At 33.0% G+C, this 12851-nt stretch overlaps 1 protein-coding gene across 1 annotated transcript; it reads right to left on the reverse strand.

Annotated features, from left to right (window-relative positions):
* Positions 1 to 10540: 10540 nt before the first annotated feature.
* Positions 10541 to 12516, reverse strand: LOC114521450 (regulator of microtubule dynamics protein 1-like). Its single transcript, XM_028541906.1, has 2 exons — positions 12415 to 12516; positions 10541 to 11573 (listed from the first exon to the last, which is right to left on the reverse strand). The coding sequence occupies exons 1-2, from the start codon at positions 12514 to 12516 to the stop codon at positions 10731 to 10733; spliced, it is 945 nt and encodes a 314-aa protein (XP_028397707.1). The 3' UTR covers positions 10541 to 10730.
* Positions 12517 to 12851: the final 335 nt, after the last annotated feature.

Genomic DNA, 12851 nt, shown 5'->3' on the forward strand with positions numbered 1-12851 from the left:
GGCTCCTAACTTAAGAAAATGGAGACGCCGATGGCCTCGATGCAGTGCACAGTAATTGTAGGTTGTTTACTTCTTTTTACCCCAAACGCGCGGTACTGTTGTCCGCGATGCATGTTATGATCGTTTTATCAAAGTGCATTAAATCTGAAGAAAGAACTCACTATAATACTGCAAATAAATTCAAAGAGAACCAAATATCTGTTGTTGTTTAACATGTTTCCAAAAGTTGCCTTTGAATTTTTTTCTCGCTAGTGTGTACAAAATGTCAGCAGCTTCGCGATTTCCTGCATGCTTTAAGGAAATACCGACTATTACAATTAAATTTAATAAATATATATTGAGTGTGAATTGCCTGTGAGAAGCGTGCCTTGTGCCATAAACCCCTGGTAAACCACGTGACGCGTTACTTTTCTCAGTGAATATTCGAGCCCGGTTGAAAAAAAGATATAATAGAGTATTTTCCAACCTTACCTACCCACAGAAGGAAGAGACATGGTAAATAACGCAGTTTGCGAACGTACCTTGCATTGCATTATTTTATCATTGAACTGAACTTGCATGATCATGGACGTACGTGGACGGAAAATTTTGGAAGGATTCCATGGTTTGTAACTTCATGAATTGCGACATTTTTTACGCTGAAATCACCTACGGCTACGCAGCTTTATTGGGCGGAAGGCCAATTCAGCCAATCGAATTGAAACTCGAAACGACGAGATTTACTAAGAGTAAATACGTTTACTATGTTTACGACAATGTTTAAGGTAAAGGAAAAGAAAGTCCCGACCCGAAAGAAAAAATGCGGATATTTACTGGTTTTAAGTGCTATAAGCCGGAATTAAGCGTGTTCACATCCACGCTAAGAATTGAACACGCTACAAGCCAGACTAATCACTATTCACTACTTATCTGGCTCCCCTCACCTTAGGGGAAATTTTACTTCGCTTTTTTAAATTGTCTAACTTGTTTACTAACAGGTTGGAACAATTAGAACCTATTACTCACGATAACACAGGCCAGCCTGCCATTGTTAAAATTGTTGTAAAAAAACAGCAGTGAATTAGCGACAGCTTGTCTAGTGACGTAGGCTTTTGTTTAACTATTGACAGTCTTGCAGATTTAAGATGCGTGTTGCCAGTTTGAATCTCATCTAAAGTAGAACACATGCATGCATATAGCATCGCTATATAAGAGCTTAGCGACCTTAACCAGCCTGATAATTTAGTCCTGCAAAGTTTTTTTTTTGAATGTCGGGACTATATAATCTCATGAACATTCATCATGACTTGAATTTTTTTTAAATTCCCATGCAGCATGCAATTTCAAACTAGTATATGTAGCTAATAGCTAGAATGACACAAAGTTACCAAACATCTATATCTTGCTAGATTGTTTTGTTGAAGTGTTTCATCCCACATTTCTAGTATGCATTTTTAATACCGCAATATACGTATACATAAAAGGCCAAAAACGCGAAAGGCAAAGGCATTATAAGGTCTATATATTATGCATAGAGCGTGTTTGTGAATATCCAGGAGAGTCTATCCTAAATACAGTTGATAAAGACCAGTAGAATATTACCAAGTGCATATATAAATACGTTTCCAATCCATAAATCGCCGCTAGTAAATTCTACGATGCCAAGGGGGCGTGATGGTCATTTATCTATGAGTTGCTGAGCAGTAAGAAGTCGTGGTTTTGATGATGGATGCCGAGATGGATGATAGCGATTATAAGGAGTTTAAGCTTGAATTTCATATATTGAACAGGAAACGTCAGGCACGCAAGATTTTTACGATATAGGAAAACATTAAAGAAGAAAATGTTTAATCTTAATTTCCTAAATCCCGTGATGATCGATTTGGCAAAACGCCTTGCGTTTGCGGACACTCTTTTTTACCTCAATTTCACTAACTCACCTAACATTTTTCGCACGTCTCAATCATATATAACAAAGTACGGAAAAAGGAAATCAATAGCACTGTTATATAGTGTCAATGTCTTATATATCAATACTATTAATAATTCACCATGGAGCAATTCAAACTACCCAATTTTTCTCCATTTTTCGTGCTAAAACTGAATTGGGGGAGTGTAAGACAGTAGGAAGGAATTGTTCATATTATACAAAAAGGAAACCAGAACAAAAGAGCACATAATTTGTGTACAAAAACAATACACAATACAGTTGTTTTTAAATTGAGATCAAAATCTGATCTGCAGGAAATGGCTCATCACTTGGAATATGCGTAATTATGTGGGCACAAATGAATTCCTGAATGCAACATTTTGAGATATTTAATTGCCCAGAAAACGCGATAAGCGACTATATTGCGATACCTCAAGCTGGATGCCTTATGATAAAAAGATTTTTCGAATCACTTCCATGCAGTCTAATACAATAATAAGGATACACCTCTCTTTCCTCTTTACATTTCACTAATAAGACAACTGATCTCGATCTCTTTTTTCATTCAACAAATATTTTCAGGAAAGGATGTTATGTGAATTACTTTCAAGTGCTGAGCCTACGTTTCACCTGCAATTACGCACGTACTAGCTTAATTCACTAATTCACATACTCACAGATATCACGTCAACCCACGCTCTAAGAAGAATTCCCACGAAACTTTAGTCTTGTCAAAATGAGAAGAAAAGCCGTCATCTGATTAAAGAAATTTTCATGATAAATTTTCTGCAATATGTTTAACTTTCAATTCATTTCTATCATTGTATCCTAGGTCATGTCGAGACTCGTGTTACTGAAGCTTTGGCTCATCACTTTTGTTCTTCTAATTTTAGTGTTCCCACGTTTAAACAGTAAACAACTTAACTCGTGTTTTTATGTAAATCATGTCTGGTCATAATGTTTGGTCATAATGTAAAAACAGATTGATGCTTCACTACCACCTCTTCAATTTAAATGCACTATTATGAAAACAACATTTGCATTCAGTTTCAACATTTGCATACCGGCGAATAAATATATAAATAATAGCACAAGACGTAGGATGTTTTACCCGGAGGGTAATTATATATACTTATTTAAATTGCCAGCTTTGAAAACGCCGCACAGAGTGGGTTCTATAGATCATCATGACATGAAAAATATTTCGTCATGACAGTCATGCCATGCAACAACCCCCAAACTAGTCTACATGGCAGGCTGTCCCTAAAATCGGGCAAGGACACGACGGCGAAAGACCGCCTGCCGGGTTTGGCTATGTATTTTAGAATCCTATTATTGATTGGCTGCGAGTCTAATCCGCTGTCAATCAAAAGTAAATATTATTAATATGTAACATTTAAATATATCAAATTACTTTACATATTCCACGCATCTGGTCCCGGCTGAATTTATTGACGATTGCGTTCGCTCCGCTGTTTCAAAACTGAACAATTCTCGAAAATCGAAACGAGAACTGGTTCTTAAGTGAGCAGAAGATAGCGGTTAGCTAGGGCGGAACGTGCAATCAATAAGCATTTTTTGATTCATGAAGAAAATTTGTATGATTATAAACGCAATGCAGAAAATCGTACATTATAACATGTTGACAAACTAGCAAAAAATTTCTGATGTTAAAATTATCAGGATGACCAACTATATCTTTGAATTAGAATAATTTAAGTCCGAATATTTTAAAATTGGTGGTTAATATCGATCATGAAAGAATATACATCAATGTATTAAAATTAAATTACGTTTATAATCTTAGAGAAATTGTATATATATTAAAATATCAAAGTTGTTGTATCTTTTGCTTCCAGAGCAGCTGTAATTCTGTTAAAATCCCTTATGAAAATTTCAAAAAAAAGAAAAATATAAATTTTTTCAGTTTTGTTTTTCTTTCAATTTACTCCAAATTTTTTTGAAAAATTTTTTACTTCCCCTTATCATTTTGTTCAAAATTGACAATTTTTGAAAATGTTCTAAAAATGTGTTAACATGCTGGGGCCGGTTGTTCCAAAGTGTTGTATCAAAATTGTTTTTCCAGACAAAATTTTTTTTCGTTTCAAAATTTTTTCCTTGTCCAGATTTTTTTTCTTGTGACCAATTTTGGGTTCTTGTAATTTTTTTTGTGTCCAATTTTTTTTCAGATCAAAATTTTTTTCCGCCAAATTTTTTTCTCCGGTCAATTTTTTTTCTTGTTTTAAATTTTTTATAGGGTCAAAATTATATTTTGTGACAATTTTTTTCCAGCTAAATTTTTTTTTCGTCTCAAAAATTTTTTTACTTTTCAATTTTTTTTCTTGTGCAAACATTTTTTTAGAGCAAGCAATTTGAACTTCTTTGGAACGATGCAGACGTTATTCATCATGGGTCATGGAGCTCTTCCGACATGAATTTTGGTGTATTTTCGATTGACAAAGAAAGGCAGTATGGTGTTTGATCATTGAATATGGAGCACTTCCGACTGGAATTTTGGAGTATTTTCAATTGTGATTTATAAGAAAGATGCAAACATTTTTTCAGAGCAAGCAATTTGAACTTCTTTGGAACGATGCAGACGTTATTCATCATAGGTTATGGAACTCTTCCGACATGAATTTTGGTGCATTTTCGATTGACAAAGAAAGGCAGTATGGTGTTTGATCATTGAATATGGAGCACTTCCGACTGGAATTTTGGAGTATTTTCAATTGTGAATTATAGGAAGGATATAAATTTTTTCCAGAGCAAGCAATTTGAACTTCTTTGGAACGATGCAGACGTTATTCATCATGGGTTATGGAGCTTTTCCGACATGAATTTTGGTGTATTTTCGATTGACAAAGATAGGCAGTATGGTGTTTCATCATTGATTGTAGAGTACTTCCGACTGGAATTTTGGAGTATTTTCAATTGTGAGTTATAGGGAAGATGCAAACATTTTTCCAGAGCAAGCAATTTGAACTTCTTTGGAATGATGCAGACGTTATTCATCATGGGTTATGGAACTCTTCCGACATGAATTTTGGTGCATTTTCGATTGACAAAGAAAGGCAGTATGGTGTTTGATCATTGAATATGGAGCACTTCCGACTGGAATTTTGGAGTATTTTCAATTGTGAATTATAGGAAAGATATAAATATTTTTCCAGAGCAAGCAATTTGAACTTCTTTGGAACGATGCAGACGTTATTCATCATGGGTTATGGAGCTTTTCCGACATGAATTTTGGTGTATTTTCGATTGACAAAGATAGATAGTATGGTGTTTCATCATTGTTTGTAGAGTACTTCCGACTGGAATTTTGGAGTATTTTCAATTGTGAGTTATAGGGAAGATGCAAACATTTTTCCAGAGCAAGCAATTTGAACTTCTTTGGAATGATGCAGACGTTATTCATCATGGGTTATGGAATTCTTCCGACATGAATTTTGGTGCATTTTCGATTGACAAAGAAAGGCAGTATGGTGTTTGATCATTGAATATGGAGCACTTCCGACTGGAATTTTGGAGTATTTGCAATTGTGAATTATAGGAAAGATATAAATATTTTTCCAGAGCAAGCAATTTGAACTTCTTTGGAACGATGCAGACGTTATTCATCATAGGTTATGGAACTCTTCCGACATGAATTTTGGTGCATTTTCGATTGACAAAGAAAGGCAGTATGGTGTTTGATCATTGAATATGGAGCACTTCCGACTGGAATTTTGGAGTATTTTCAATTGTGAATTATAGGAAAGATATAAATATTTTTCCAGAGCAAGCAATTTGAACTTCTTTGGAACGATGCAGACGTTATTCATCATGGGTTATGGAGCTCTTCCGACATGAATTTTGGTGTATTTTCGATTGACAAAGATAGGCAGTATGGTGTTTGATCCAATTACCCTATATAAAAATATAAAATAAGCATTTTTTTTCCTTTTGTCCAGAATTTTTTCAAGTCAAAATTTTTTTCTTGTGTCCAAATTTTTTCCTCTCAAAATTTTTCCAGCCAATATTTTTTTTCTTGGGTCCACATATTTTCTTGTTTTTTTTTCTTGTGTCAAATTTTTTTCTTCTGTTAATTTTTTTTCTTGTGCCAAATTTTTTTCCAGTCAAAATTGTTTTTCGTTTCAAAATATTTTGCCTGTAATTTTTTTTTTGGGTCCAAATGTTTTTTCTTGTCAATGTTTTTTGTTGTGTCAAATTTTTTTTCAAATTCCTGTCAAATTCTTTCCTTTTGCCAAATTTTTTTCCAGCCAAAATTGTTTTTCGTTTCAAATTTTTTTTCTGTAATCTTTTTTCTTCTGTCAAAATGTTTTCTTTTGTTTAAAATTTCTTTTCAAGTCAATATTTTTTCTTCTGTCCAAAATATTTTTTTCCAGTGAAAGTCTTGTTTCTTCGGTCCAATTTTTTTTTAAGTCAAAATGTTTTTCTTGTGTTCAAAGTGTTTTTTCTTCTGCCAAATTTTTTTTCCAGTCGAAATTGTTTTTCGTTTCAAAATATTTTGCCTGTAATTTTTTTCTTGGGTCCCAATTTTTTTTTCTTGTCAATGTTTTTTGTTGTGTCAAATTTTTTTTTTTCATGTCAAAATTTTTTTTCCTATCAAATTTTTTCCTTGTGCCAAATTTATTTTCCAGCCAAAAATTTTTTTTCGCTTCAAATTTTTTTTCTGTCATTTTTTTTCTTGTGTCAAAATGTTTTCTTCTGTTTAAAATTTCTTTTCCAGTCAATATTTTTTCCTCTGTCCAAAATATTCTTTCCAGTAAAAATTTTATTTCTTCGGTCCAAATTTTTTTTCCAGTCAAAATGTTTTTCTTGTGTTCAAATTGTTTTTTCTTCTGCCAAATTTTTTTTCCAGTCGAAATTGTTTTTCATTTCAAAATATTTTGCCTGTAATTTTTTTCTTGGGTCCAAATTTTTTTCTTGTCAATGTTTTTTGTTGTGTCAATTTTTTTTTTAATCAAATTTTTTTCTTGTGCCAAATTTTTTTGCTTCAAACATTCACGAACATTGAAATAGCGTCAAGCATTTACGAAGACTATTACTCTCTGTTTTTTAGCATATTTGATTTGTTATTGGAACATTGAAAAAATTGTCAATTCTGGCATGGTATGTGAGGGCTCACGTAAGGAATGATATATATATTGTAAGGTTGGTAACAACATACGATCTGGTGGCCGAGTGGTTAAGGCTACGGCCTACCAGGTTGTAAGCGTAGGTTCGAATCCTGCAACGGAAGGGTTCGATTTTTCCACCCGAAATTATTATTTAATTTATAATTCGTCGAAAAGAATTAGGTCAAATAAAGAACAATAGCTTTCGGCAAATGATGCGGTGGTCTAATGGTTAAGACATTCGTTTCTCACTCCGAGGACAAACGTTTCAATTCCTTGCAATGCAAAAAAATTAGCCTGAAAAATTTCGGTGTGATTTGGAAGCCTTTAAAACAGTTAAAAGACTTCTCGGCCTTTGCGAAAGACTGTAAATTGAAAAAAATTTGAAATAAAAAAAATGAAAACAAATTCTTGCGTTCAAAAGTACTTGAAATTTGAAAGAAAAGCACAATTAAAAAAAGTTTTAAAAACACGTGTCTTCTAAAAAGCCTGAACTTGAATGAAGAAAGTTAGACGGAAAAAAATTTAACAATTTCCCGCTTTTAAAAAACTCATGTTTACTTACCTTAATTTTTTTTTCACGAAAATTTGACAGGGGGATTTTCTCGAGACTGAAAAAATTTAATTTTTTTCACTTTTTTGAAATTCTCTTAGATTTTTTTTTCGACGCGAAAGTATTTTGTCTTGGGCTACCTGTGTCAAGCCAGACACAGGTAGCCCAAGACAGACACAGGTAGCCCAAGACAAAATACTTTCGCGTCGAAAAAAAATCTAAGAGAATTTCAAAAAAGTGAAAAAAATTAAATTTTTTCAGTCTCGAGAAAATCACCCTGTCAAATTTTCGTGAAAAAAAAAATTAAGGTAAGTAAACATGAGTTTTTTAAAAGCGGGAAATTAATTTTTTAATTTTTTTTTCCGTCTGACTTTCTTCATTCAGTTCAGGCTTTTTAGAAGACATGTGTTTTTAAAACTTTTTTTAATTTTGCTTTTCTTTCAATTTTCAAGTACTTTTGAACGCGAGAATTTGTGTTCATCTTTTTTATTTCAATTTTTTTCAATTTACAAGTCTTTCGCAAAGGCCGAGAAGTCTTTTAACTGTTTTAAAGCTTCCAAATCACACCGAAAATTTTCAGGCTAATTTTTTTGCATTGCCAGGAATTGAAACGTTTGTCCTCGGAGTGAGAAACGAATGTCTTAACCATTAGACCACCGCATCATTTGTCGAAAGCTATTGTTCTTTATTTGACCTAATTCTTTTCGACGAATTTTAAATTAAATAGTAATTTCGAGTGGAAAAATCGAACCCTTCCCTTGCAGGATTCGAACCTACGCTAACAACCTGGTAGGCCATAGCCTTAACCACTCGGCCACTAGATCGTATGTTGTTACCAACCTTACAATATATATTTATATATACAATATATATATATATATATATATATATATATATATATATATATATATATACCAAAATTGACAGTTTTTTCAATGTTCCAATAACAAACCAAATATGCTAAAAAACAAAGAGTAATAGTCTTCGTGAATGTTTGAAACTACAGGGTGTCCCAAAAAAAACGAAAACTATTGAAATCACCCATAACAATGCAATTGTTAGAGTTTGAATGCCTAAGCACTCTGTTGGGACCCACAGGGGTATAAATGTTTACCATACTCATTTTTATGCATGCATATGATGCAGTAAATTTGCTTGTTCGCACAAATGATATTTACTAACAATATTTACAATTTACAAATATGGATAACATTATTTAAATGTGCATCTCAAGGAGCATGACCTTCGATACGTCCCCTTTCTCTAGCAACACAAAGCATTTAGCATTTTATAAGTTGCATTAAATCCCCACGGGCTGAAATTCGTGAACACGGCATTCAAATTTTAACAATGAGTGATTTCAATAGTTTTCGTTTTTTTGGGACACCCTGTATTTCAATGTTCGTGAATGTTTGAAGCAAAAAAAATTTGGCACAAGAAAAAAAATTGATTAGAAAAAAAATTTTGACACAACAAAAAACATTGACAAGAAAAAAAATTTGGACCAAGGAAAAACAATTTGAACACAAGAAAAACATTTTGACTGGAAAAAATAGTTTGGACAGAAGAAATAAAATTTTTACTGGAAAAAAAATATTTTGGACAGAAGAAAAAGTATTGACTGGAAAAGAAATTTTGAACAGAAGAAAACATTTTGACACAAGAAAAAAAAAATTGACAGAAAAAAAATTTAAAACGAAAAAAAAATTTGGGCTGGAAAAGAACTTTGGCACAAGGAAAAAATTTGATAGGAAAAAAAATTTTGACACGAAAAAAAATTTTGACACAACAAAAAACATTGACTAGAAAAAAATTTTACCCCCAAGAAAAATTCTTCACAAGAAAAAAAAATTAACAAAAAAAATTTGACTTGAAGAAAATTCGAATACAAGAAGAGGTGTGTGACACAAGAAAAAATTTATATTCAAGGAAAAATTGGCGCAAGAAAAAAAATTGACAGCAAAAAAACATTTGGACAAAAGAAAAAGAATTTGGTCACAAGAAAAAAAATTGGACACAAGAAAAAAAAATTTAAAAAAAATTGACACCATCCTCGTCCCCAGGGCCTAGCCCTGTTGCTCTCCACACATAGGGAGCTAGCCCTGGGGACGAGGATGATTGGACACAAGAAAAAATTATGACAGGAAAAAGGATTTGTACACCAGAAAAAAAATTTGACTGAAAAAAAAACAGTACTTCACAGTCTTTCCTAAAGACCTAGGAGTCTTTTTACTTTTTTAAGCTTCCAGATCATACCGAATTTTTTCAGGCTAATTCTTTTTTGCATTGCCAGGGCTTGAAACATTTGTCCTTGGATTGAGGGACCGTGGTTTTAAACATTTGTCCTTGGATTGAGAGACTAAGGTCTTAACCACTAAACCACCACATCATTTGTCGAAAGCTATTTTCGATCTAATCCTTTTCGACGAGTTTTACATTAAATAGTAATCTCGAAGGGAAAATATCACCTTTGCCATGCAAGATTCGAACCTCCGTAGCCTTACCACTAGGCCACCGGCCGTGTGTTGATAACTTGTGAAAATTTTCTGAAACTGTGTTAACATGTTAAAATGTGTTAACATTCGACTCTTGAAGTCATACACACTTTTTTGGTTTCTCTGTACTTCGTGCAACCTTAAACGGGCGCTTGAGTATTTGTATAATAATATACATAATAATATACGGCTACGGCCCTACCAGGTTGTAAGCGTAGGTTCGAATCCTCCATGACAATTTAAATATGATATTATTTGAAAGCTTAAAAAGTTAAAAGACTCCCAGGTCTTTACGAAAGACTGTAAAATTGATATAAGTTTGGAAGTTGAAAAAACTGGAAAAAAAATTTAAAAAATTCTCATTTCCGACATACATATACTAGTGCTTTTTGAATTTTTTTTAATTTAATCAATTTTCATCGTGACTGATCACAAAAAATGAAATATGAGAAATGGCAAAACAACAAGCTATCTTTAATATCAGTGACTAGGTTTTGTTACAAATTGCAGGAGTCTATTTTTGGCAAAACATGAATTTAATTTTCATAAATTGAGCCATAGTTAGCAGTAATAGTTAGTAATAATAGTTCGAAAAACTAGCCAATGTCAGTATAGGTACAAAAATTTGTACAGTAAATGAATCAATGTTTTCAACAACTCTTGCGCAGTTCTTTTGCTTCTTCAACCGTTTTTGTATCTTCTTCCGTCTTTGGATTAAATATAAGAAGCTTTTCCAACCATGATCGAGCTTCTGTTTTCTTATTTAGACGAAGATAGCATTTTACAATCATCAGTTGATTCATGGTGTAAAAATTTGGCTCAAGACGCTCTGCTCGCTCAAAATAATCAAGAGCCTCCTCGTATGACGATGAAGGTGGTGTATCAAATATAGCACTAGCAATTTTTCTTTGATACCAGGGAACATCAGCAACAGTAAAACACCATCTTCCAAGCAAATGATAACATGTTGGATCTAAGGGATTAAGCTCAATTGCTCTCTTGAAATGATTTTGAATTATATAAGCATTTGAGATTTTCTGTTTTGTTCCCTCATAATCTCCTATTCTGCTCAGTGTGATGGCATACCACTTATGACAAGCGAAGTTTTCTTCATCACAGGCCAACGCCCGCTTTGCATACTCATGTGCCTCATAAGTTAAAGATTTTTTACTTGTTTCATCAGTGACAGAAAGAGTGGCAAGATCTCGAGCAGCTCTTGCTAATCTCCACAATAACCCAGCATTACTACAATCTTTATACTGGGAAAGGTAGGCGAATAGATTTTTTACAACTTCAACTTCATTGCTTTCTTTATCTTCTTTTGATTGGTATAGCTTATCAGCATGTTTTATAGCCTCCTCCTCAATATGGCCAGATTCCAAATTTGTTGCCTCCATCTTATCTTCACTTTTCCAGCCAAATAAAGACAAAGCCAATAGTGGAGGTACTGGGGTTAAAAAATGCCGAGCAAACCTTTGCAACCTTGGTACAACCTATCAACAGAACAAATAATCAGTAGGAAGCTCGTTTTTTCTGCACTTTAGCATCATGTAACACATGAATGAAGAACAATACCACATATATAGAGGAAATACAGAACTTAAAACTAATGCAGAACTTCGCTACAGGTACTCTGAAATTAATGCTGAATCCTAGATTTAAAACCCTCTGCTGTGAAAAAGCAAACAATATTTGCATTGGGGGAAGTAGTGTAATTTGATTTGATATTTTGATTTCATGTGAAATTGTAAAGTTGAAAGTTCTATTAGCAATTAACTACATTTTAACATATAATTGTCAATTTCTTATCTTTTCAAGGATGTATAACTACTAAGACACTAAGGCATAGGTCAAAAATCACACTTTTCATATGCTGAAAAACAATAATAGAAAATAAAGTGTCACACCTTGATATTTTACGATTTTTCTGTTACTTTAAAAAATCCATATTTTCCGAAGTAATGCTTTTATCAATAACCTCTCCTGATATAAGTGATATTACCCAGCCCATCCCTACTTAAGTTCTTCAATAAATTTTACCAAGCTTGCAACTACGAATTATTATTGCTATTTTTTTCCATCATTTCAATCAACTTCTATAAACATATTCACAATCACGGAATTTGTAGTTTAGCGTATAAGCTAGACGTTTGGCTAAACGTTTCTGTTCAAATAAAAGCCGTCTTTTCATCGTATAAAAAATGTAAAAATACCTAAAAGTTTATCTAAATTTTCGTTGTAACATTAAAACGATGTTTACACATAGTGGTAGCCTTTGACAAACGTTTTTGCACGACAATCGATCTTAGACGCAATAGAAATAAAATTTCATACCTGTCGAAATTTCCAATATTTCAAATATCTTGTACCTAAAACAGTGTTGTATATTAAACGAGAAGAGAAAACCACACGTTTTACTTTGTTCATCCAACTCATTTTGATTTGTCGATCACGTGTCATAATCACATAAGTTGACATAACGCCAGCATAATAACTCCAGTTTATCGCCAGTCAGGAGCATGACCACTGACCTCTAAAAACCAGTTTACCCAGTGAACCCAGTGCGTCTTTTTACCAGTTAAGTGTCTGGTTGGTTTTACCACAGTTAATAAAATATACATGGTTTGGAGACCATATAATACTACAATACAACTCATTAACTATGTTGAGGCACATTTATGCAAAAAATTGTTCCTTTCGCATCACATGTCTATTGTATTTTGCACAGATAAACCAAAAGCAATCTTATAATTAACATATTTTTAAGTCAA

This window comes from Dendronephthya gigantea, unplaced genomic scaffold (genome assembly GCF_004324835.1).
Source record: "Dendronephthya gigantea isolate DGI-Jeju-01 unplaced genomic scaffold, DenGig_1.0 000020F, whole genome shotgun sequence".
Classification (NCBI taxonomy): domain Eukaryota; kingdom Metazoa; phylum Cnidaria; class Anthozoa; order Malacalcyonacea; family Nephtheidae; genus Dendronephthya; species Dendronephthya gigantea.